Source organism: Petaurus breviceps, unplaced genomic scaffold (assembly GCF_028583685.1).
Source record: "Petaurus breviceps papuanus isolate PSGF00001 unplaced genomic scaffold, PetGlider_PUasm1.0 177, whole genome shotgun sequence".
NCBI classification, from domain to species: Eukaryota; Metazoa; Chordata; class Mammalia; order Diprotodontia; family Petauridae; genus Petaurus; species Petaurus breviceps.
The window spans coordinates 805,577-833,360 of record NW_027185776.1 but is presented as its reverse complement, the minus strand read 5'-3'; the positions used below and the strand labels follow the sequence as shown (position 1 = coordinate 833,360).

At 38.0% G+C, this 27,784-nt stretch overlaps 1 protein-coding gene across 7 annotated transcripts in view; it reads left to right on the top strand.

Annotated features, from left to right (window-relative positions):
* The window catches only part of EFCAB11 (EF-hand calcium binding domain 11), a 203,544-nt gene that overhangs the window by 117,635 nt on the left and 58,125 nt on the right, over positions 1-27,784 (top strand). For 2 of the 7 annotated variants that reach the window (XM_069085976.1, XM_069085975.1), the window contains one exon: positions 22,271-22,472. The exons of the other annotated variants lie outside the window; for them this stretch is intronic. In XM_069085976.1, the coding sequence (XP_068942077.1) occupies positions 22,271-22,457 (187 nt within the window). In that variant the 3' untranslated portion in view covers positions 22,458-22,472. Of the gene's footprint in view, positions 1-22,270; positions 22,473-27,784 lie in introns of those variants that run through there. 7 annotated transcript variants of the gene reach the window in all.

Here is a 27,784-nt window from a genome sequence, read left to right as displayed (position 1 = left end):
TAATTGGAGATCAGATTCTCCATTGAGCTCTAGCTTTCTCATCAGGAAAGTCATTAAATGACCATCTCCTTGCCTGAAAGATTATGCTCAATTTTGCTGGGCAATTGATCCTTGATTGCATTCCTAGCTCTTTTGCCTTACAAAATATCAAATTCCAATCCCTCCTATCTTTTAATGAAGAAGCTGCTAGGTTCTATGTGATCCTGACTGTAGTTCCATGATATTTGAGTTGTTTCTTTTTGGCTGCTTGCAGTATTTTCTCCTTGACCTTGTAATTCTGGAATTTGGCTACTATATTTCTTGGAGTTTTCAATTTGGGATCTCTTTCAGGAGGAGTCCGGTGAATTCTTTTGATAACTATTTTACCCTCTGATTCTGGGGCTTCAGGACAGTTTTCTTTGACAATCTCTTGGAGGATGTTGCCTAGGCTACCTTTTTTCATCATGGCTTTCCAATAGACCAATAATTCTTAGGTTATCCCTCCTGGATCTGTTCTCCAAGTCACTTGATTTTCCAGTGAGATATTTTACACTTTCTTCTAATTTTTCAATCTTCATGTTTTGCTTGACTGACTTTTATTTTTGGCCTTTTTTTTGGAGGGTAATTGGGGTTAAGTAACTTGCCCAAGGTTACATGGCTAGTTTTTTTGTGTGGGTGTTAAATGTCTGAGGCCACAACCGAACTCGGGTCCTCCTGATTCCAGGGCCAGCGCTTTACTCACTGCACCACCTAGTGTAATATAATGCCAAGGAAAGGCAACTTCCCAAGGTTCAGAATACCAGCATAGGTGCTCTCCATTTTATTCAGTGACAAACCAAGAACAGAGAAGATCAAAACATGACATCATTCCAAATACAGCATTTACTAAGCGTGATTAAATAATCTCCAAGTACTACCCCACCCCAGAACCTTCCAATCATTCAATCAATTACAAAGTCCCTGTTCTAAATACTTCTCCACCCCTAGGCTATACCTTCATTTGGTCCACCACAAAACCCCTCTTCTCAAATGGAGATTAGTTTCCAAACATAGGTAAAGTACCTTCATTTGTCAATCACAGAGCACAATAAGGTCAAAAGTTCCCCACCCCTGGATCACAATTGAATCTACCCCAGAGTTACATCAAGTTTAAACACAGCACTTAATACCCAAATGGAGGTCTTTTCTTCATCTTGACAGGAGGCAAGTTCTCAGCAATCTTAGTTCCTGGGGAGACAAGGCTTAGCAAGGCCATAAGATACATTGCCAATCCCTTCATGAATTTATCCTCTGTCTGTAGAACAGTCCTAGAACCCCTGAACACATTAGCAAAGCCCTCTCCCAGGATTTCTGTAAACATACAACAAGAAAATCCTTCTTCAGGGCTTCTGAACCAACAGAAAGGCTCCCAGACCCCTGCAACAACAGCACTGTCCTTCACCAGTGGACAGTATTCACTCTGTCTGCAGGACAGTCTCCAGACCCCTGCAACAACAGCACTGTCCCTCACCAGTGGACAGTATTCACTCTCTGTCTGCAGGACAGTCTCAGGGCTTCTTAGCGAACAGCCAGGTTCCAGGACTTCTTCAACAAAAGGACTGTCTTTCACCAGTGGACAAATCTGGCAAAACAACATCAAAACAGACAGACAAAGTACCAGCAAAACAGCCATGTCTCCTCAGTCCTTGGCAGCTCAGGGGGCAGGTCTCAAAAGTCCAGGGCAATTCAAAGCGGCCACCAGCAATTCTCTTAGTCTCTCTCTCTCCACGAGGTGCTGCTTCCAAAAAGATCTTCCGCCTCTCTCTTGTCTCTCCAAATCTAAGTCACCAGCTCCTCCCAGTTCAGGACTTTCTTTTCACATCAACAAGCCCATCCCACAGGTGGGATTAACAAACTCTGGGTTTTAACACAATCAATTTGAAAACCAAGCCAATACAGGGGAATCTTTAATTGCCATTACTATCACACCTAGCCACCCCTTGACTGACTCTTGATGCATCACAGAGTCCTTAGCTTCAATTTGACTGATTCTAATTTTTAGTGAATTATTTTCCTTGGTTAGTTTTTGAAGCTCCTTTTTTAGGGAGGTATTTTCCCCAGTTAGATTTTCTTGCCTTTCTCTTCTCAGCTTCCTCCTTTCCCATTGTGATTTCCAATTTCCTGATTTCTCAGACTGGGAGCTGAGGGTCTGGTTGTTGACTTTGTGTGCTATAGCCTCTGGGTGTCTAGACTGAGGCCAAGGCCAGGATTCTCAGTATTTCCCCTGAGACTCACAGAGTAATCTATGGGGGATGGGTGGTCTGGCTACTTCAGATTTCTACCTCTATGCCCCTGGGCTACATCTCAGGCAGGTTCAGCAGCTGGCAGCCAGCAGAGCTGGTGTCTGCAGATTCCCCTCTTCGTGCTAAGGCCCACCTGGGCTTGTGTTGTTAGCACTTGCTGGCTCCACCACCCTGGGCTTTGCAAGCTGAGGTGGGGCTTGTTGGGACCCCTCCCACCTTTCATTTAAGACTCTTTACTGCCTTAGTTACACCCTTCTCAGTGACTCCTATGCCTGAGGCTATTTCTACTATTTCAGGATTTTACTCCTGGGTGGGACATTTATCTCTGCATTTTCTGGGTCAGGGTGGAGGAATCAGAGCAGCTAGAGTTTACTTTGCCATCTTGGCTTCTGGAAATTTAGGTAGGTGATTTTTAAACTTCCAGGCTATGGGCTGATAGCCCCAGGAGAAGCTGCAGTCACTGCTAAGGCCCTGAGCTTTCTCTTTCCCAGCTCCAACCAGTCCTCTGTCCTATAGTGAGAGGGCTGCAAATCGCCCTTGGGGTGGGTGAGTATGCTCTCTGGGGCTTCTTCTCACTCTGCTATAGTCTGCTTTGTAGTGTCCAGTGGTGCAATGCCCCTCCCCCCCCTCCAGGGTGCTCCATGCTCCCCCTGCCCAGACCTACATGTGCACTTTCCTAGGCTAGGAATCTGCCATGCTCTGTCTCCCAATGGATTCTGTCACTCTCAAATCCATTGAGATTCACTTTTTGAAATTTAGTGATGGGATTCACAAAGGAGCTTAGAAAAGTTACTGCTACTGTTCTGCCATCTTGGCTCTGCCAACACTATCTCTTAAAATCTATAACTCATTGAGGAATGGAAGTTCCTGTAATCTGTTTACTTTTCTATGACCATTATCACTTTAATGGAGAATTAGTTCATGTATTTTCTCTTCTCTGGTATATTAAATAAAATCTAGCCTAACCCTAACCATCAATGATATTTGTTCAATTTCCATTTATAACCTTCTACAAAGCACCTTCATGGTCCCTGTACCCCAAGAAGTTCAAACTTCAACTGGAAAGTGATTTGATTTTTACCCATAAACAAAACTGAATCTAGAAATCACTGTGTAGGGGACACAATGTAAAAGTAATTCTGATGCTAATTCAGATGTATAGTATTTTACCTCTACTGAATTTTAGAGCCATCTGCTCATTTCACTTCATGACACTTTTGAAAGAGTTGATTCCCAATTTTTCAAACCTAGTATTAATCAAAAATGATCTTCATTTGAGCACTCTCTTCTTCTATAGTTCATCATCATCTCCAGGTAAAAACTTAAAGAACCTACTAAGTTCAAAGACAATATATAAACCAGCCCATGTCTTCTTCACTTACAGAAGGATATTTCTGTGTACTCTCATGGACTCATTTTCCCCAAAATTACTCATTTTTACTCACTAACATTCTCCCCTTTCCAAGTTGGAGGGGTGAGTAGCCACTCTCAGTCTACCCAGCTGCATGAGGCAATACTGCACCTTTTCTTGAGTGAACCAAAGTGCTGTATATACACACCTCAGAATGTAGCCAGCATCTTGTCACCTTGGTCCAAGCCATACCACATTGAACCCTCTGTGAGGCCCCCTTTGGAGACTGATTATCAACCTAGTGATTGCAGAAACAGAGCCCCCACCACGTAATCTGAAGTTGATTTTGTGAATTTAACACAATTACCCTTTACTTAAGCAACAGGTATTGAACAAAAAACCTGAAGCATAACCATTTTGTGTGCTATTGCGATAATAAAATGGAAGCAGAAACCCATCCTGACATAGCAGCCTGGATTTCAAAAGTTACACGTTATGGACAAGTGGAAACTGCTGTAACTGACTTTCCGATAGCTATATATCTCATCAGGAATATTGTGATAGATTTCAGTTATTGAGGTTTTTTTGACTACTGACCTTTCCAATGAATTTTTAAAATTCTTCAGTATAGAACTAGCTCTTTAAAATTGGGGTTACAGATAAACAGAACACATATTTCCTCATCTGAGAAGTGTTAGGGGCCAACACTTGTGACAATATAAACATCAGAGGTATTTTTGATGACTTTGAACTGGCTTAATTTTTTAATATAATGAATTGGGAATGAGTGTGAATATCAAATTAACTTCTGTTAACAAAAAAGAAAAAAAGCATTGCATTGATGAATAGTGAAGCTGTCTCTACTGTTGTGTTGAAAGCATTTATGAATGAGTGTAATTTCTCCCTTGATTTATAATTGGTCCCTATGAGAGAAGTCAATTACTTTATGTGTAATGGGCTTCAAAAGGCAGAAGTGTAAAGTATTTTTTTATCCTTATACATGTAGGTTTGCTTTTATTCAGCAATGGAAAAATAAACAAAATGAATACTTTAATCTAACTTGCAGAGCACTTGAAACAATGAACTGCAGTATAAAGATAGCTGCAATAAGCCTCCCACAGGAAGCCCCTTAAGCTTGCAGCATCATTAAATAAGAAGACTAAATGCTGGAGTGAGAGCTGGTAAACAATCTGCAGTTCTTTACAATTTCTGAGAGAACATCTTAACTGGGTCTTTCTTGAAAGATCATTTGTTCCCAGTTTTTTGGAGCATTTTTTGGTGGTGTCAAATTTCTCTTGCCTTTCATACACATTTTAATGTATGTCCAGTGCCTCATGATAGCATGGGTGTGACCTTGTATCCCTAGCCACTTTTTCTGTCCCTAGTTTGTCCTTCTCTCACCCCCTATCCCACATGAATCATGAAGTGGCTGTTGGAAGATTCCCTGCTCCCCGCAGTCACTCTCAGACTCTCTCTTTTCTATCATTAGTGAGCAACCCTTTTGTCTGAAGTCCACTTTATTTACATTTTTCAACCTATACCAATCATGTGGTGGCTCCCCATGCTATTATCTGTCATTTTTCAAAGAGTCCAACACCTGATTCTGTTCTCTGTTGCTCCTCAACTCTTGTCCACACATAGGAGATATCATTTTTTGTTGCCCACATAAATTCCCCAACTTGCCATTTTCTCAGTCTTCTTAAAACCCATGATCCATTCCACTCTACCTCAGATATTTACTCCATGGATCTTACCATTACCCACAAATGTCTCCCTTACTCAATCAAAAAGAGTAACCATAAGTAAGCATCCAGAGAAAGAATTAGTAGATAGAAGTATATATAGAATATATACATACATATGCATAGATAGAGAGATAGATACATAGACAGATATACTTATTTGTGTCTAATGGTAATCTCTAGGATGGGAGATGGCAGAGAGGGAAGAAAAAACTTTACATGATAATTTTGTGTATTTGAAAGGAATAGCAAGTTCGGCATAGTATATTTGCAGTTTCGTGTACAATAATCTTTTTTAATTGTACCATGTTATGAAATGCTTGTTTCATTCCACAAATTGAAAATAAAAATTTAAAAAAGAACAACCCATAACCTCCTGTCTTTCCATCTGTCCCCATGCCTCTTCCCTACTAAACATATTCTCCTTCTTCATTATGACCTCCAATCCCTCTACCCTCCGTAATGTCTGTGACCAATATTCCTGCCCTAACCACTTTCCTAATTCTAACCTTTCACAATTTCACTCCTGTAATGAACTATATTCTCACTGCAGAATTGCCTTGTCCTTGTTCAGGGATGAGTAGGAGCAGATGTCTTTTGGGGTACCTTCTAACTGAAATTCTGTGATAAAACAACTGCTTACTCTAGTCATACCATCTCTGTAGCTAGTGAGTAACACTGTACTAAGCCCTCAGGATGAGGCAGCTCATTTTGCTTCATAATGGGGCAGGGGAGGAGTGCCCTCACAACATAAAAATGCACTAGCAAACTCAGGGAGCCAGGACACAGAATTGGAGCAGAGAGGACTGGAGTAAAAGGAAGGTGATAAAAATTAAATTTGAAGACTTTATAAATTTGTATTGAAGCTATGGTTTAAGGATTTGGGTCTCTTTAAGTATATCAAAATGATTTCTGCAAATATACCTGGGAAGGGAGAAAATTAAAATATGTCATTTAGATAATGAAAGGTTTGTATTTCATTGATTTCCACTGGGAATGGACTAGATCATTTCTAAAGTGCTTTCCCACTCTAGTTCAATTACTTACGGCATTGTAACCAGCGTTTTTGTTGTTGCTGTCATTTCAGTTGTGTTTGAGTCTTTGTGACCCCATTTGGGATTTTCTTAGCAAAGATACTAGAAAGACTTGCCATTTCCTTCTCCAGCTCATTTGACAGATGAGGAAACTGAGGCAAACAGGGTTAAGTGACTTGCCGTAACTAATAAGTATCTGAGACCAGATTTGAACTTAGGTCTTCCTGACACTCTGTCTACTGAGCCACCTATCTGCCTAACTAATTTTTGAAAGATCTAAGTCCCTTTTTGGATTTTTTAAAAGATACAAGCTAGAATATGACAGTAGCAAAGGAGGAGTGCTATAATATAAGGAATAGGTAGTCTAAGTGAATTTGAAGAAGAAGGGATCATTTTCATCTATGAGAGTCAGGAAAGGTTTTATCAGCAGCTGATCTGGGCCTTCAAGGAAGAGAAAGATTTGAACAGAATTAGAAGATGGAATGTACTCCAAGCATGGGAGAGCATCTTCAAAAATGTATACAGGCAGAAGAGTGTAGGATGAGATCCAGGAATATCTAGAGTCCAGTTAGATTTGAACGTACAAGTGTGAGATTGGAAATATTATTAAAGAAGGCAGGGCAGTTGGAAACAGATAGTGGAAGCGGGTGGGAAGAAGGAGGAAGGGCCCTATGTGCTATCGGAGGGGTTTGTATTTCATGTTTTAGGCAAAAGAAAACCACACAAGGTTTTTGTGCAAGGAAGTGACGTAGTCAGACCTGGACATCGTAAAGATTCATACGGTAGCTTTAGAACCTACTAAAGTATCTACTGGTCTGTACTGTCGCTGACTTCAGATTTTTATGTGGATACATTAATATTAGTCTTATTCAATAATTTGATTGATTGATTTTTAAGGCTAGGTTTAAGTGCCTCTTGCAAGCTAGAAGTGTACTTCCATTGGTTCCGTTTCTAACGAAGGTCAGGTCACCCTTCCTTGCACAGTCTTATGGGCCCTCACTTCTGTTATTTTGGTGTCAGATTTAGTACACTGGCTTAAGCTCCTATAGGCCAGAACTCCCAAGCTAAAATGATCCACTAGCCTCAGCCTCCCCAGTAGCAAGGATTAAAGGCATTCACCATGTAGCCTGTCTGCATGGAGACATTCAGACATGCAGCCATTACAAGACAAATTCTCTTAACAGTGATTGAGTTTCCTCCTGTACTCCTGGACAAATTGAGTAAATTTCTTCGTTTAATAAAACTAAACTGAATCCTCCATTTTGCTTGCTGCTTCCTTGCATCCATTTATCTTTATGTTTTTAACCTTCTTCTGAAAAAGTATCTGTTGTTTGAAGAAAGAGTATAGCGAGAGCATAACATAGTGAAAATAGAGCTGGCTGTGGAGTCCAAAAGCTTGCATTCAGGTATTATCATTGATGCGTACTGCTTCTGTTGGCCTTGAACATGTCGCTGAACCTACTTGGGCCTCAGTTTCTTTATCCATAAAATGAGGGGGTTGGTTTAGATGACCTATGAAGGTCACTTCCACTTCTAGATCTATGATACTTTTAAAATTAATTAATTTTTAATTTTCAATATTCAGTTCCACAAGCTTTTGAGTTTTAAATTTTCTCCACCTCCTTTCCCTCACTCCTCTCCAAGACAGCATGCAATCTGATACAGGTTCTACATATACATTCATATTAAACATATTTTCACATTAGTCATGTTGTAAAGAAGAATTAGAACCAATGGGAGGAACCACGAGAAAGAAGAAACAAAACAAAAAAGAAAAAAAGAGAGCAAATAGTCTGCTTCAATCGGCATTCACACTGCAGAGTTACATCTCTGGATGTGGATGGCATTTTCCATCATGAGCCTTTTGGAGTTCTATTAGATCTTTGCATTGATGAGAAGAGCTAAGTCTAATAAAGTTAGTCATCACATAATGTGACTGTAACTGTGTACATTGTTCTCTTGGTTTTGTTTACCTCAGCGTCAATTCAGAGAAGTCTATCCAGATTTTTCTGAAGTCTGCCTGTTCATCATTTCTTATAGCACAACTGTATTCCATTATATTCATATACCACAGCTTGTTCAGCTATTCCCCAGTTGATGGGTGTCACCTCATTTTCCAATTCTCGGCCACCACAGAAAGAGCTGCTATAAATATTTTTGTACGTGTGGGTCCTTTTCCCATTTTTATGTAGATCTATGATATTATTAAAGGAATTTTATAAAAATCTGGTTTTTTATTATTATGCAAAGAATATTAACCAGGTTTCACACATGTGGGATTTTGAACAGCCTCCTTTATTGCAACATCTCTTCAGGCAATCTGTATCTCAGGCAGTATCACCAAGAACTAGTCTTATCTTGGAACTGATTAAGTCTATATAATATAGCATAGGCATAAACTTAGAAATCAGTTTTATTGAAAAAGGCCAAGAATCTATGACTTATTAAAATTTTTGGTGATTTGAACATACATTTGAATACACATAGGTTCCTCCAAATAATAAATTTTCCTTTTACTATAACTGAATTGTAAATTATACCTTCATTTCAGATTAGTCAGCAGAACTCCAAATTCATCATAGCATCTAGTTTTTCACTGGCTGCTTTCATTTCCCAGTAGGCTACTTCCTCTCAGAATTCGTTTCCCATTTGAAAAGTAACTCTGTGACCCACTGGATGTTGGACACAATTTATCTTGCATGTAGTGTCATCAATTCTCAGCTACTTAGATACTAAAAGTCTCCTTGCAGAATGGTACTATCAGAGAGGAAAAAACTTTAGCAGAATTTTTTAATCAACTAGGTGTTGAAATGGATAGCGTGTTGGACCTAGAATCAGGAAGTCCTGAATTCAAATCCCTCCTGTCATCTCTGTTTTCCTCAGTTTCTTTATCTGTAAAATTGGTATGATAGCTCCTATCTTCCAGATTTGTTGTGAGAATAAAATGAGATAATACTTGTAAGGTACTTTACAAATGTTAAAGTTATAGAACTTTATTCTATATATATTTTATTCTATATAGAAATCCATTAGCAATATGATTTCTCTAATGATTTTTCTAATCTAAAAAAATTACTTCTTGTATAGATCTCTTTCTGGGCATACACTTAAAAGAAATTAAAGCAACTACTGCAAACGAAGCAACATATGCTTTCTACTTCCATCAAATCTTCATATAATTATAATTTAATATACTAGAACACTGATAGAATTCAGTGAAGTCCAACAAACATCTATTGACTTCCTCTGTGCCAGGCACTGTGATATTATAACTGAGAGAATACAAAAGACCCAGATAAACTGATCCCTGCCTTGAAGAAGCTAACACTCCATTTGGGGAGGCAAGTTAGATAGAGTGATAAAGTAAAATATAAACAGGTATGAGACTGCACACTCTTATTTAGAGTAAAATTAGCAGATTGCTTTATAATTTATTTTTCCTAAAAATTAGTGTGATTCTTTCTAAATTTCAGTTAATAAGCATTTGTTTTCTCCCCATCTAGTTGGTAAAAAAAAAAAAAAGAAAGGAAAGGAAAACAAAATGGCAAATGTGCATCGTTATGAAGAATAAGTACTCCAATTGGCTATGTCCAAAAATGGAGATCTCTCATTCTGCATCTTGACTCTGTCATGTGGTAGGGAGTATGTATCATCCTTAATCCACTGAAATTGTGACTGGTAATTGTATTGTTTGGAAGTCTTATATCTCAGCATTGTTTGTCTTTACATTGTTGTTATTTTATAAATTTTTTTCCTAGATCTGCTCACTTCATTCTCTCTGCCTTAATTCCTACAAGTCTTTCCAGGTTTTTCTAAAAAGAAAATATTTATCAGAGGAACCTGACTGAGACAAATATTTTTTCCCGTTTAACAATTTCCCTTCTATTTTTAACTATATTTCTTTCATTTGTACAAAAAGGCTTTAATTTTATATTATCAAAATTAACCATTTTATCTTCCATCATCCTTTTCTTTGACCTGAGATTGTTAGGTGCTCTATTAATTTAGAAGGAAGCAAGACAACCATAGATTAAATTATGCTGGATCTGAAAGGAAGCAAAGGATTTAGGATTCAGCACAGAGAAGAAATAACATTCTAGGGAGACCCAGAGATGAAAATCAGTGTCACATGTGTGGAAGACCATGGATTGGAGCAGAAGACTAAAGTTGAAGAGTAAAAGATGTAAAGTTGAATAGATTAGGTTAGAACCAAAAGTTGGTGTCTAGTTGGTAGAGGATCTTGCATGATAGGCTAAGAAATTTTGGAGTTAGTCCAATACACAATGTGTTATTTTTGAACAGAGCCATCTGAACTCCTTTAGGGCAGGAACTTTTATCTTTTTTATATCAATTCATGTACCCAGTGTATATATATATATATAGTATATTATATATACAATTATATATACCAGCATATTATATATGTATGTATATATGTATGTGTATATATATAAAAGCACCTAAAAATGTTTGTGAATAAGTGGAACTGGCATGAAAATGTTTTTTTTTTTTTAAGGAATTATTTTCTTCAGTGAAATTTTGTGCCTCTATTTCCATCTGGCCACTTCTGCTTTTGAAGGAATTCTTTTTTTCAATGTATTTTTGTGCCTCTTTTATCTTTAGGCCAATTCTGTTCTTAAGATGTTATTTTCATCAGTATTTTTTTTGTTCCTCTTTTACCAAACTGTTAATTTCTTTTCCACAATTTCCTTGCATCACTCTGCTTTCTTTCCCCAATTTTCCCTTTACTACTCTTATCTCTTTCTTTAACTTTTGCAGGAATTCTTATTGGGCTCTAATCCAGTTTGCATTTTTCTTTGAGGTGTTGCTTGTAGTTTTCTTCAGGTTATTGTTTTCGTCTAAGTTTGTGTCTTGATCTTCCTTGTCACCACAGTAGAAATTTATGGTCGAGTTCTTTTTTGTCATTGTTCACTCATTTTTCCAGCCTATTTCTTAACTTTGAACATCATGTTAAAGTTGAGCTCTGTTCACCCGGGAATGGGGAGATGCTGTCCCAAGCTTCAGGAATTTTCATGCTGCTGTTTTCAGAGCTAGTTCTGAGGATCTGCAAGTTTTCAGTGCTTCTAAGGAGTTGTGATCTGGGGAGAAGTAGGGTTACCATTCTTCTGGTCTGTATTCTGATCCATACCAAGGAAGGGCTCCTGCTTCCCTGCAGCCACAAGAATTGGCACTCCTATTAGCCCAGGATCTGTGAACAGATTTCCTGCTTTCCTACAGTCACCTTGCTAGAGATCCTCTCTGCCTTGGAATGCAACCAGGGTCCCTGCTCCCTTGTGACCTGCCACAAATGCTCCTCTCCGCCCTGGATCTGCAGTCCAGAAATACATATGGGCAATAGAGTTGCCAGTCAGCACCAGCTGTACCCTGTGCCAGCAATGGGTCCCCTGTATTCTTTTTCTGACCAGTTATCTGACCCCCTTACTCTCTCTGGACTGAAAGCTGTGGAAGCTGCTATTGCTGCTACAGCATGGGTACACCCTAGACAGGACTCCACTCCAGGGTCGCAGACTTCTCTTGCCTCCCTCCTAAGTTTTCTTGGTCCAGAAAAATGTCTTACCTTGAGCTTTTGTTGGATTCGCCATTCTGATATTTGATTTGAGTTGTTTTAAAGTTGTTAGGAGGGGAATGTTGAAAGAGTTTAGCTGGATCACAACCTCTAATCCATCATCTTGGCTCCACCCATAAAAATGGCACTTTAGAACAATTTATTCAACCACCACTACAATTACTCATCATGACACGAAGGTGGCCCTGGGTTCACCAGAGAATTTGTCATTGCATCACAATCTTTGGCAGAAAAGCATGGACCTGGCAATAGACTACATGTCCTTTATTTGAGACTGAATTTAGCACAATTCTAATAGGCTTACTAGGTTGGCTATAAAGGGTTGAATGCTTCAACCACAGCAATTTATGAAGACTAGGATTTAGAGGGACTGAATTCTTCATTTTTGGAGGATGAACTCATACCTTCCAAATCACAGAGTCATCTAAGTATTTAAGATGTAACCTGGCTGCAATATAGAAGATGAAAAGGCTGGAAGCAAGCAACTTATAGTAATTCATTGTGTTAAGTGATAAGGTGATTAATTAGGGTGATTTCTGTTGAAATGTAGAGAAAAGGGGGTGGCTAGGTGGCACAGTGAATAGAGCACCTTCCCTGGAGTCAGGAGGACCTGAGTTCAAATCCAGCCTCAGACACTTAACACTCAGACACTTAAACTAGCTGTGTGACCTTGGGCAAATCACTTAACCCCAATTGCCCTCCAAAAAGCAAAAAAAAAAAAAAAAATGTAGAGAAAAGGCCAAATCTAAGAAGTATTACAGCTAAACTTGTAAACTGGATGCAAATCAGAGGCAAAAGGGGGCTTTTCAAAGTTAAACTCTTAAGGTTGGGAGTTGAAGGGATCAGAAGAATTATGAGTCTATATTATAAAAGGTGGAAAGTTTGTATGGAGAGCTGGTTTGGGGGAAGAGACTAAGGAATTTAGCTTTAGACAAGTTGAATTTGGGATAATGGAAGGACATTCAAGTCAAGAAATCCTGGTGACAATTAGTGATACAGTCATTGCTAAAAATGTAGATTTGGAAAACACTGTCATGAAAACAATCATTGAAGCCACAAAGTGAATCATCCCTTCAGTGGTGGTGAATTGTAGAAGATCATAATGCAGAGGAGGAGAAAGAAGGAAGAGGAACTAGTGAAGGAAGTAGCAGGTAGATAGGGGAGAACCAGGAGATGACAGTGTCATGGAGGACAAGGAAAGAGAATGTTTGATAATGAAGAGTGAGCCACATTAGCAGAAAATGTGTACATGCAAAAAAAAATGGACTTTGCTAAGAGAAATCAATTAGTGACCTTAAATGATTTCAGAAAAATGGCAGTAGTAGGACAAATGCCATATAGACTCTGAAAATGATAAATGAAATTTGATTATCACAAGTTTTTCAATTATTTTCCCATAATAAAAACCTTTTTCAAGGCAGTTCCTACCTTATGTTGAATTCTTCTCTATAATGTCAAATTCTCTTCTACGCCATATAATAGTGCTCTAGTATATTTTAATACCATTTAATTGGAATGCACCTATTTCTGCATTCCTGCATATAACATTTTTATAAGCCATTTAGAAAACAACACTTTTGTATTCTTTGATTGTATGTTTTCAATATTTAACTGACATCTTTCTTCAGTTGTTTTCTAGGTCATTGATAAGTTCTAAAATTTCTACAGTTGGTATTTTCAGGAATGCTTGCTTCATGGCTCCTAGAGTTTAAATTCAAAAGTTTTTTCTTCATAGCAACCACATAATTATTTGAGAGATATCACATCTACCTTGTTTCTTTCCCGTGTGAACATCTCTCTTGTAAAATATCTTAGATTGGCAGCACCAGGAACTGAAGGCAAAACTATCCTTAATAGTCAACTGTGCTTTCTGGTATTAGTAGAAAAATGTATTTAAACTTGTTTCTAATTCTTAAAATCTTCTGTTTCTCTTTGGAGGAACCAATCAGGGAATAACTTTGTTATAAGGATAAAGTGAGATAGTATATATAAAGTGCTTTGCAAGCCTTAAAATGCTATAAAAATATTAGCTGTGGTTATTATTCTTATGTCTCCTAACCAAGACTCATTGCAGTGTGGTAACACATTTTAAAATGTATAACATATAAAGAGGAGAAATAAAAAGGAAGCTCAATTTTCTTCTTTGTGCAAGAGTATTACTGATTCTTTGGGTTCCCACTTCAGTTTACTCATAAAAATTTCTATTTTAAAGAGGTATGAGGGAGTGGAGTTTATAAATCCTACAAACTAGAAAGAGGTCTGGAATTCTAGGTAAAATTTGGGGGGGGGGGCAGTTGGGGTTAAGTGACTTGCCCAAGGTCACATGGCTAGTTTTTGTGTTACGTGTCTAAGGCCGGATTTGAACTCAGGTCCTCCTGACTCTAGGGCTGGTGCTCTATTCACTGTACCACCTAGCTGCCCCTCTAGGTAAAATCTTTCATTCATAGTTTAATGCCTTTTATATTGGTCTAAAATAATTTTTATAATATATTATTGGTAATTTTATGACTTGTTAAAAAGCAATCTGGTTTCTTTATACACCTTTGGAATATTACTGACTTTAAGTCCTCTATCAAGAAGCTGACATTCAACAAAACCACTCTTTTTTACCTGTTAAATTTCCATGCTTTCCAGTGTCATTTTGTTTTTTCTAGGCAAAAAAAAATGTTGAAAATAGAACCAGTTGAAGTTATTTTATTGCCTCACCACCCACAATTATTTAAAGGAATTTTGTGTTGTTGTGGTAGTAGGGTTTTTTTAAACTATCAGGAAATTAGGTTAAATTGAACATCAAAACCTTAAAGCTACAATGTTGGAGCCATAATATGGAAACTGCTTGGAACTAATTCAGAAGGTTTTGAACAAGAATCTGAATGCATCAAACAAGTAAATGCCGGCATAAATTTGCAACATGATTAAAACAGAATTTCTGGTCACTCCTTGTCCAGAGATATTCAACACACTGAGATAAAAAACCCAGAGTTATTAATTCCCCATACATAGTTTCAGCATCGGAGTTTTATTTGTTCACACAGGATAACTTGCTAAAGTAAAATGATTATGTCTTCCTAGAATTTTCAAGCTGTAATAAACCTTAGAGATCACCTGGTTCATCCCCATTGTTTCATGAATGAGGAAGCTAAGACTTAGAGAGTTTAAATGACATGCCCAAGTCTTACCACTAGTTTTTGGTAGAAATGAGAATACAAGGCTCCCAGCTTCTGGGCCAGTCCTTTCCAAGACTTCTCAACTTAACTTGTCACTAGTTTATCTGAGTAACATTAGAGTTCTATAACTTCTCTCAGCCTCAGTTTCTCCACCTACAAAATAAAGATTGCTTCACAAGGTGCTTGTGAAAATTAAATAAAAACATTGTAATATTTTAGAAGGGAACCTTAAGAAATAACCTAGTTGGGGCGGATAGGTAGCACAGTGAATAGAGCACTGGCCCTGGAGTCAGGAAGACCTGAGTTCAAATCTGGCCTCAGACACTTAACACAAAAACAAGCTGTGTGACCTTGGGAAAGTCACTTTAACCCCATTTGCCCTACCTTCTCCCCTCAAAAAAAAAAAACAAGAAATAACCTAGTCCACCCCCAACCCCTCCGCACACACACAAGAATCAGTCTAGGTGAAATGAACTTACCAGGAGCCACCTACCTAGTAAATGGCAAAACCCAGACTGAGAGTAAAAGTTTCCTAACTCCAAAGTCTTTTGTTTTTTCCCCACCATGACACCCTGCCAATCTGGCTTATGACAAATACTATAGGCAGTATTTATTGCTTTGGCAATAATACCATAGTTCAGGTAATAATTTCCACCCTAAGAATTCTTCTGGGGCTCTGATCAATTAAACCCTAAAACGATAAAAACTGGTTAGCCTCATCAATTCTATTCAATTTTAATACAACAAGCTCCTATTACCTGCTTACCATGTGTTAAGTGTATGCCAAATACCTACTGCTATCCAGCAAGAATATGAAGACCAAAAGGAAACATATTTACTGGGGAGGAACAGCTACACAGATAAGTGAATGCAGGAGATAAGAGTACAGAGTAATGAGGACAGAGGTGTGGAAAGAGAGCATTAACAGCAAAAAGGAAAGGCCTCAAGGAGAGGGGAGTTTATGAGCTGAACCTTGAAGGGTCCTAGGAAACCCAAGACATACAAGGAACTAACATTCCTGAGACAGAGGACAGCTTGTGCAAAGGCAGGGAATTGGGAGACAAAATGCCTTACACAGGGAACATCAAATAGGCCAATTTGTATGGGCCCCGGTGTGTACAAAGGAATGTCATGTGAAATTGGTCTAGAAATATAGGTAGGAACCAGACTGTGAAATTCCTTAAATGCCAAACATTCTTCTCCGTCCTAGTTTCTCTTCAGGAAACTTTCATTGAAACAGACTTGAGAATCAGACCCAGACCCAGTCTATTAGCCACCCAACTCCCAGAAAACAGCATGTATGCCTGATTTTGTTTGCATATCTGAAATGGATTACAGGTCCCTTCTGGTGAGGAACCATATCTCATATTGCAGCAATCAAAATCTTAACTAAATTAAAGGCAGAATCCCTATCATTATAATAGATATCACCACCCCCAGCCACATTACCAGTCACAGATTTTTCCTATTCCTTTGTCCCCAGCAGCTATTTCTTTAGGTGAACTCCTTTCTTAGGACTCAGCATCTTTAGCTTCTGTCTTGAACATTCTTGGTGTTATGATCAGCTGGGAAGGTCACATGCCTTTCCTCTAGATGCTTTGTCCAATTTTCCACATCCATCTTAAGGACCAGAGAAGTAAGCATTATTTCATGCTTATTTGTGGCTACCTGGGAAGGAGAAAACATGCAGAAAGAATTTCTAGGTTTGAACCATCTTTATAGAAACCATTTTACTGGTAGCATTTTGACAAAGATGGGCTTGTTTTTTCCTGTCAGATATTATTTTAAATGATAATATAGCTGGATTGCCAGGACATAATAGAGAACAATATTAAGCCAAGAATAGCCACTACACTTTCGTAAAGCCAATGTACAGTTATTAGTGGCAGGCTAGGTCCAAGTTATAGCATTTTCTGAAAATGAATACAGATTGTCAGGCAGCTGCTAGACAGATGTCAGGTAGGAGAAGATATTTAACATCTGGAACTGAAGTTGTCCTATCCTAATCACAATAACTTTGGAGAAGGGAGGTAGACAGAAGCTGAGTTCATAATAGGAGAAAATAGTCAGCCAGCCAAATAGAATGGTGGTCCCATAGGATTTATACCAAAAGCAAAGAAGAGCTGTTGATATTCTGTGAAGTCCATTAGACTCCAGGTGGAAACAGTACCTTTGATGTTAAATAAGATAGCGCTCTAGGGGGTTATGTATTATTTGAGGGTACCAGACATTATCTTAGGGACAAACCTGAAGAGAGGCCTGAGAAGAGTGAAGGCTAAGGAATTTTAGCTCATATTTACATAACATTTATTATACCATTTACAGATTTTTTTTTGAACTGAGGCTCAAACAGGCAAACAGCCATACTTCTGAGAACTGTTCTAATTAGGATTCAAACCTAGAGTTTCTATTTTCAAATTTAGAGCTCTTTCCACTATCCTGTCATCTCTCCAGGTTTTGAGGAGACAGAAAGAGAGACAAAGTCAGGGACAAAAAGAAGGAGAACTTGTTAAGTGCTTACTGTGCGACAAGCACCAAGGATGCAAATGCGAGCAATACAGTACCTATCCTCAAAGAGGGCATGATAATTGCATTTATTGGAGGAAGTGGCATGGAAGCATGGTGCAAGTCAGGACGAGGCAAAAAATCGCCTATCAGAACCCAGCTCCATGACTGTGAACCAGAATGGATGCTAGCCTATCTGACCAAAGTGATCACTACAAGGAAGCAGTCTTCCAGTAGAGGATTTGAGAAAGCAAGAATAAAGTTAATGTAGAAATTGGTAGCATGTAGCAGAAAGGCTTTTGAGTCTAGAGGAAATGAAAGGCTGAAGTGGCAGTGGTAAGATAATCTAATGGATCAGATACTCAGAAACATTTAGGATACTGCAGTGAAAAACAATAGCATCTCCATATTGCTCCCCATTTCCATTTTTATGGATACCCTTTCTTGTCGTTTGTGTAGAGGCAGCCAGGAAAACATAGCAATTTGCATTAAGAAGCCCTAACTTGCTCTCTATTCTAGGTCAGCCCTAATTCAGGCCATTCCAGTGATTCAGTTTCAAGGTTAAAATGCAATGAAATACTCATGGGCCATAAAAATGAAATTTAAAAATGGCTACTTGTAACAAAGGATTGAAAAGATCCAATTCCAAAAAATAGGTATTGTTCCCTTCCACCTCCACATTCACCAGGACAACACTGCATCAGAAAGACATCCTGAAGGGCCCTCAGGAACATCAGCTCCTCATCAGCTTATGTTTTTATACCATTAGACTTACAGACCAAAAAAAAATCCCAAAGATGGCCTCATTGCCTCAGTAATGGGAGATCATGGAAGCCTAGGTAATAATGAGGCAATCTGTAATAATAGCTAAGCTAGCATTTCCATAATACTTAGAAGTCTGCAAAGTTCTGTACATGTATAGTATCAGATGATCTCTATAACAACCCTGAGAGGTAGATATATTATCCCCATTTTACATATGAGGAAACAGGCTGACAGGCTCACACAGATAGTAAAATAAATGCACCTCCTACCATGTCTTCCTTGCCAATTTAGGAGCCATGCCTGCCAGAAAGATGGTCTTGAAGACTTACTGAAAGAATTCAGCTCTTAACCTTGATGAAGATGTTGTTATAAATTGATCATTAGGTATACAGAAACAGAAAAGACATATCCTCTAATCTAAGAATTATTGAGTCTGCACTTGCCTCAGGTTATCATTTTGCAGGAATTTAAAATGATCCTCTAGTCCAACAGATAACCTGAAAGAAAAATATCAAGTGGCCATCCAGCCCTGCTTGAAGGCCTCCAGTGAGAGGAAACCCAAATAGTAACTATTGAGACAGACCATTTTCCCTATGAACAACATTAGGAAGTTTTTCCTCGTAGCAAGCCTGAATCTCTCTCTTCCAAACTTCTATTTACTGTTTCCTAGTTTTACCCTCATGAGCCCAAACAAAACAAGTTTAATCTGTCTTTCTCATGAAAGTCCTTCAGATGTTTTGAAGATACCCTTTATGACCTGTCTTGAGTCTTCTCAAAGCTATTTTTTAAAAACAGCATGATGGTTCTCAGATGCATTCTCGTATGCAAGGAGATCTTTGTCCAATATTCCATAGTCCTGGAAAATATTAGCTTCTGAGAGGCATTATGGTGTAGTGAATAACATGCTTGACGTTGAAATCAGGGCAACCTGGGTTAAAATTCTGATTCTTCACAAGTACTGCTATGTATACCTCTCAAGGTGTAAAACAATTCACCAAGAGAGTGAGTTGCAGTAAGGTTGTTTATCTGTGTTTCCTCCCAAGAGCTCCCCCCATCCATGAAATCACAAATCTATCCCCCCTCCCAAAAAAATTGCTATTCACCATCTTCTGACTCAGGATGGGGGATGGTGAATAAGAAACTGCAGCTGTACTCAAGAAAAAATGCTTTCCTGTCTTCTTGTTGTCCAGGCATTTCAGTCATGTCTGACTCTTTGTGACCCCACTTAGGGCTTTCTTGGCAAAGACACTGGAGTGGTTTGCTGTTTCCTTCTCTAGCTCATTTTACATCTGAGGAAGCTGAGGCAAATAGGATCAAGGAACTTGCTCAGGGTCACATAGCTAGTACATCTGAGCTGGATTTAAACTCGGGCCTTCCTGTCTCCCAGCCTGGAACTCTATCCACTGTGCCATCTAGCTGCCCCCAGCTGGCCTGTCTTCCCAGGTCAATTAATGAGGTACTGAATTAGAAACTCATTGCCTATTGTCATATCTCAATGTCCCTGACATGGGGGGAAAATGCTTGTTAATAAAATAATAGACCATCGTTTGCCAATTCATCCCTTCTATGTCAGGGAAAACTTGTTTGTCCTTAGTTCTGCTAAGTTAATATAGAGGTAAGACCATGTGCCTTAGGTATCAAAATAGCCAGTATGCTTATAACTACAAGAGCCATATTGAAAGAGATAATGGAGTGGAGAGTGCTTTGAAGATTACAAAGAGCTATAAGAATATGGTTGCATTTGTGTAAGTGTATTTATATAAGTACTACCTGGTTCAAACTTCAAATTAAAAATTCAGAGGCAGACATGATATGAGTACGAATGGAAATATGTACTCCATATGTCTTGGTACTCTTGGTGTCTATTTTAAAGTATCAGTTTATTTTTTTCCCTTTTCTTTAGTTGACCACATTTCTAGCCAGAATTAACTCAGAAAATCCATCTGATAAAACTGAAGTTTTCTTTTCCATCTAGACTTCAGTTAGATGGTCACTTGTCATGAGGTCTCTTTGATTAGTAACTCATGGGTTTTTGATTCAGTTTCTTAGATGTGTAAGCTCTCTGGGTCTGTTTTTTTTTTTTCTTCAAAGGGATATGTTTACCAGATCTGGCTTCTATTATTGACTGTACCCTCTTCACTTCTTTCCTGTATGACTTATTCCCATCTTGATCCTAACCTGATAACAACACCATTAAAATTTTGGATTTCAGTTTGTTCCTTGACAAACGTTAACTAACTCTTCTCTCAGTTTTTTTTTTACTTTAAATAGCTGCAATTTTCCCCTTACTCCATGCAGTGTGATGATTGTAGTATCTTTGTGCTATACTTAAAATCACATTTTATTCCCTCATAGGTGTGTGTGGTCCTTCCCTTTTTGCAGATGGCAGCCAGTTCACACTTTTTCCTCCTTCAGAATTCTCACCCACATCCTTCATGTCATCCATAAAGCATGCACCCCATGCAATTTCTCTTGTCCTTTTTAATGTCTTGAAGGTACCAATAATATTAATTATAACTAGCATAATTTGACACCTACAATTTGCCATATACTTTGGTAAGCATTTTATAGCTCATTTGATCCTCACAACAACCCTGGGAGGTAGGTTCTCTTATCATCTCCATTTTACAGTTGAGGAAACTGAGGCAGATAGAGGTTAAGTGACTTTCCTGGCATCACACAGCTAGGGAATGCCTGAAGTTGCACTTGAACTCTCTTCCTGACTCTAGTTGTCTGTCTGTGGTGACTGACTCTGACAGCATGATTTGCCCATCTCCTTTTTTAATCATATAGATCTTTAATAATACATTCTATGTCAGATTCGCTCTAAGATCCACTTTGTTGGGGCAGCTAGGTGGTAGAGTGGACAGAACATTGACCCTGGAGTGCAGAGTATCTGAGTTCAAATCTGACCGCAGATAATTACTAGCTGTGTGATCTGGGCAAATCACTTAACCCTGATTGCATTAAAAAAAAAAAAAATCCACCTTGTTAGTGTTCTATAGACTATTAGGATGCAACAAGGATTTATTAAGTATCTCTTATACACCAGGCCCTGCGCTAAGTACTTGACAAATATTTCAGTTGATTCTCACAACAACCTTCAAAATAGATGCTATTCTTTTTTTTTTTTTTTGAAGGGGGGAAGGCAGGGAAATTGGGGTTAAGTGACTTTGCCCAAGGTCACATGGCTAGTGTTAAGTGTCTGAGGTCGGATTTGAATTCAGGTCCTCCTGACTCCAGGGCCAGTGCTCTATTCACTGTGCCACCTAGCTGCCTTTATTCACACTCACCATGATATTCCGTGGCCCAGACAGTGATGTTCAGTGAACATAGCCTTATGCTATCACTAGGAGAATACTGGCATTAACAAAGTAGGGTTTTGTAGCAGTGAGTGTCTTAGGATCACTGAAAGGACTATGCAGTTTCCCAAATGAAATCCAGCCCAGTCTCAGAAAGACGTCCATAAAAGCTTAAATATAAACCCCTCTTTAAAAATCAGATTCATTTTTCACTTTATTCAACTTGCGCTGACCCACATTATTTACACTAAAGGGAAAGATGATTGACTCCCTTTTAAAATGTGATTTTAAATATAGCGCAAAGATACTACAATCATCACATAGTATCAATTTTTCTTTCTTCCAAAGCATTTCAGCATCAGAATATACTGCTGCCCTTTCATCGTAAACACCATTCTCTTTCATTTATTCTTAGCCCCTTCATTTAGCATTATTTTGTTGTTTCCTTGGTTTCAAATTTTATCTATTTATGTGAACTGGGAACCAAAGCCTTTCATTTGATGGGTGATCTTGTGTATTCTGGAAACTCATACATGTAATCTTGGAACAAATATAGCAGCTGGAAGGACTCTTTCCTGAACAAAACCCAAGTGGGACATTTGGGTGCAAGCCAAGATTTCAGCAGCCACAGCAGTAGAAGTAAAAAGACTGGCTACATTACAACACCAGCAAATCACTCCTGGACTGATAGAAATGTCCTTCAGGTAATGATCAGACAGAGGGTTGGGACCTTGCACGTTTAATTGCCTGACCACAAAATAAAGTGTTTACTGTAACCTTCTGTAGTCCCTATACCAAATTAATTGCCTAAATGCGACTAAAAGTGAAAAAGCTACTTGACTCAGTGGAAAAGATTAAAAATTTAAAAAAAGTAAAAATTGAAGGCTTTTCCATAGGAACCTAGGTCTAGGGCCAAATTGCTCTTCCCTTAGGCAAGATAATCAATATTTTGGTACCTAGGGTTTCATCTAGTAAGGAGGGCAGCAAGGTATGTCAACTCAAGAATGTCAGATAAAGGTTTGACTCACAGATAGCCAATATAAAAGAAGCATTGCCAGAACAAGAAAAACAGCATGACCACAGTCGAAGAGACTTCAAACTCAGTCAGAAAACAGGCACTCAGTCCCTCAATCTGCCATTCAGCTAACTACATAACTTTAGGGGTGTAACCTTCCTGAGCCTCAGTTTTCTTCATCTGAAAAATGGAAATAAAAATGCTCATACTATCTACCTCACAGGGCTATGAGAAAAGCAATTAGTAAATATAGAGCAGTATTTAAATGTGAGGGACAGTTAGGTGGGGCAGTAGATAGAGTATCAGGCCTGGAATCAGTAAGACTCATCTTCCTGAGTTCAAATCTGTCTTCACACACATACTAGCTGTGTGACTCTGGATAAGTCACTTAATCCTGTTTGCTTCAGTTTCTTCATCTGTAAAATGAGTTGGAAAAGGAAACACAAACCCCTCCAATATCTTTACCAAGAAAACCCCAAGTGGAATCATGAAGAATTGGACACAACTGAAACGACTGAAGAACAGCATATAAATGTGATCCTAGGATAATAATGCTTCTCTTACTTTTGGAGTATTAAAGCATCTTAACAATAAAAACTTTATCAGTTAAGACTTCATGTGGCTTTTTAAAAAACTGGTTTGATGATATTATTTGAAAGAAAGATGAGTAGAATTTTGTGTATTATATCATTAAACCATCAGAGAATTGTTTCAGGAAGTATCAGTTAATTACTATAACAAGAAATTCTATCTTTCCAAGTATAACAATGTTATGCTGATGTGTTCTTCCTAGTTCAAGGATGCCTAGGGGGAAAAAATAGAGCAAAAGTTATGAGAGAAATAAAGTCATTTCTGTCTAAATAATAGAAGCAGTTACCCAATAGGAAGAATCACCTTGAAAATCATATTAATTTTACAAATGTAGATGGTACTTGGTGAAAACTTTTCAAAACATCTTGCCTTGCCCTTTGCATGCTGAAGTCGTCCTCTTTGATATTCAAACGATCTATTTGCAAAGGTCTTGCTGAAGTCTTGTACTTGGATGAATTCCTGAGCAATTCAGAACACTGATGGAGGCAAAATGAATGAATCAGTGGTGCTTAAAGTGCAAAATGTTGGACAGCGATTCCAGCTTATGTCCATTTGTTCAAAGACTTACTTCCAAATCCTTTATTCTTACCAGAGCGCAAGAGGGAAACGCACATTCTGGAAGCATTTTTCAGTTTGTCCTTTTAAGAGATTTTTTTTTTGAACCTTGACCATTTACACCACATTTGTCCTTATTAGACTGTAGCCAATTTAACTAGCAATATGGGATTCCCACCAGTTGTGCTCGTCTCTATTTACCAAACCATTAATTTCTTCTGAGTAACTCAAATCCATCATTATGTGCTTTTGTTGTTTGCTTTTATGTTCATCCACAGTGATGTCGTAAACATTGCAGTCTCCCTAGGTTTAAAAAAATCTATTTATTATGAACAAATTTATTGCTTCATTGATTTACATATTTAAAATGCAGAAAACCACAAATTAAAAGTATTGCTTTCCTATTTAAAAAAATAGGAGATGCCATTCTTTCTAAATGTACTGTGTTTGTCTTACATAATTAACACTCAGGATTCAAAGACTGGTAGCTACCTTTCATCATTTATTTTTATATATGATGGTAATAATGACGGTAAGAAGACTTGATTCCAAAAGCCTGGATGTGTTGTGTTTTGCATGATTACAAATTGATTCCTGGAAACTAATGGTCAGCAAGCTTATTCTCCCAATTCTTTTTGTCTGTGGTCATATCACCCATAAGAAGAAAATAAAATTTCTTCAAAGAAATTGTGAATTCATCTTTCCAGTGCATTTACTATGAGATAAACTCATTACACCTTTTTACCCTCTGAATTTACGGGCTTTCTTTAGTTGTTTATTGTACCTAAGACATAGGTCTGGTTTATTTTCTAGTTTCATACATTTTATCCACTTTACAGGGCTGTTGTAGACAACATCTTTTCTAACTCTTAAAACACTATATAGGGGCAGCTAGGTGGCCCAGTGAATAGAGCACTGGCCCTGGAGTCAGGAGGACCTGAGTTCAAATCCGACCTCAGACACTTAACACTTACTAGCCATGTGACTTTGGGCAAGTCACTTAACCCCAATTGCCCTGCCCTCCCCCCTCCAAAAAGCCAAAAAAAAAAGAACCCACTATATAAATGTGAGTTGTGGTGATGATGGCAATTATGTAACAGAGAAGTTTATAGTGGAAATATTTTAAAATTTCAAACCCTAATGTCCATTCACCTCCAGACTTCTTTTTTACTAATACAAATTCAAAGAAGATGTGATAGTTCTGTTTTAAATATGGAATTTCTAAAAACAAATATAGGCCAAAATATTGCTTGACTGACACTGATTATATGTGTCTTGTGTGTGTGTAAAATTTTAATTGCCATTACTGTTTCCTAAGTCTTACACATCTAAAGTTCTACTCTTGGTCTTGTGGTTGCCTTAGCATTTTAACAGAATTATGCTAGCTGATCCAACTGACTTCCTATCCCTTCCTTGCTTTGCATGCCAGTCATTCTCTCTTGTGGCCATTGTGACCCATTGTGGCTTGTGTTTCTTTTGCTCTACATTCATGTAATGGTTTTTCTTGATAGGCATGTGTGACCCTGGGCAAATCACTTTAAAAAAAAATGTTTGCTTCAGTTCCTCATCTGTAAAATGGACTGGAGAAGGAAATGACAGACCACTCCAGTATCTTTGCTAAGAAAACTCCCAATGGGATCAGAAAGGGTCATAACTGACTGAAATGACTCAACAACAACAAAAATTCTTTCCTGGCTACTGAAAGGTCTTACTATAAAGTGGAAAGTTGAGAGTCAATTGAATAGTCTAATGAATACCTAGAAAGCCTTTGTTAACTTTCCATGATCCCTGCCCTCCAGGACAAAACCCTTCTAGTGGGGCTGAGAAGGAAAAGGTAATCAAGTTACAGGTCAGAACTCTGATGTATTCAAAGAACTGCCTTATATATCCATCTTATCATATAACACTTATGCATTGATAAATTCCACATTCCACATCAAGGAGATCAAATCAGTCAATACTTAAATTAATTCAGGTTATTCACAGGAAGGTCAGATACCAAAGCTGAAGCTTAAATACTCTGGCCACTTAATGACAAGTTATTGGAAAAGACCCTAATGTTGGTAAAGATTGAAGGCAAAAGCAAAAGGAGATGGCAGAGGATGAGATGGGTAGATAGTGTCATGGAAACAATGAACATGAATTTGGACTGACTTCAAGATATAGTAGAAGAGGGGTCAGCTAGGTGGTGCAGTGAATAGAGTGCCAGCCCTGGAGTCAGGAGGACCTGAGTTCAAATCCAGCCTCAGATACTTAACACAAAAACTAGCTGTGTGACCTTGGGTAAGTCACTTAACCCCAATTGCCCTATTGTCCCCCCTCCAAAAAAAGCAAAAAAAAAAAAGAGAGAGAGAGACAGTAGAGGATAGAAGGGCCTGGCATGCTATGATCTATAAGGTCATAAAGGGTCAGATGTGACTGAGTGATTGAACAACAGCAGCATTCCACATGCATAATTTAGTGTTAAGTATTAAATTGATCAAGTAAAAGATCTCCTTCCTTACCACTATAAATTTACAAATCCAGATGTTGACATATACATATATATGAATATGTATATTATACATAATTATGCAGATTCCATACAGATAAAATACACAGTGATAAAGATGATGTAGAGGGGTCCAGCTACTGACTTTAGAATTCAATCTCTTTAAAGTTCATGTAAAAAAAAACAAACATTTTCTTGTCATTGTGGACATTTCCAATTATATCTAATATATTACTTGTTACAGCATGAGTCCACTGAGAGAAAAAATTGTAATAGCTTATTTTCAGAACAAATATGACTATACATTAGCAACAGAAAAAATATAGCCTTTTCGTAAGAAATACAACAGAGAGATTATTTGCTAAACTGTTTTCTCACACTGTTGTATTTTGTTCTTATATGTCCTGATAATTTAACCAGAAAGGGAAAAAATGAACTACATTCTCTAAGATTTAGATTTTTGTTACTCCAAGAAAAAAAAAAAAGAAGGTAATTCATAGATTTATTCTGGAAAACAATCTGGAATGATGTGAGAAAAGGCTAATAAGCTGTTCGTGCCCTTTGTCTCTTTGCTGCAATGCCACCACTGGGACATTTCCCCCAATAAAGTCAAAGACAAAAAGAAAAAACCTACATATGCCAAAATATTCATGGCAGCATTTTTGTGGTAGGAAAAAACTAAAGAAAGAAAGTGAGTACCTATTGATCAGGGAACAATTGAACAAAACTTGTGAGCATTACCATAAGAAACAGTGAAATTATCAGAAGACTTATATGAACGGATGCAAAATAAAGAAAACAGAACTGGGAAAGTGGACAAAGAGACAGCTGAACTCAGATTAGGCCAATTAACCAATTGTCTAGGTGTCTAGGTCTTTTGACCTTGGAGTCAAAAGAAACCTGAATTCAAATTCTGCCTCAGTTAACATAACTGCATGACCTTGAAAGGGTCACTTAACTTCTCAAACTTCCTCACAGAGTTGTTTTAAGATGAAATGAGATAACCCTAGAAAGTAATTTGCAAACCTTAAAATACTACATGAAAGGGGTGGCTAAGTGGCACGGTGAATAGAGCACCAGCCCTGGAGTCAGGAGGATCTGAATTCAAATCTGGCCTCAGACACCACAGTTGCCCTACCTTCCCCCCTCCAAAAAGCAGCAAAAAAATACTATATGAATGCTAGATATTATTATTAAATGCAATGACCAAAATAAATTCCAGATGATGAAACCCTTCTACCATCTCTCAGCAGAATGTATTATCTGAGACAGGTACAGTTATTAGACTAGCAAATGAATGAATGAGTGAATGAAACATTTATTAAGAAGTTGCTATGTACAAATTTATGTAGTGCCTTCGGATTTTAAAGAACTTCCCTTATAAGAACACTGTGAGATAGGTAGTACAATTAGACAAA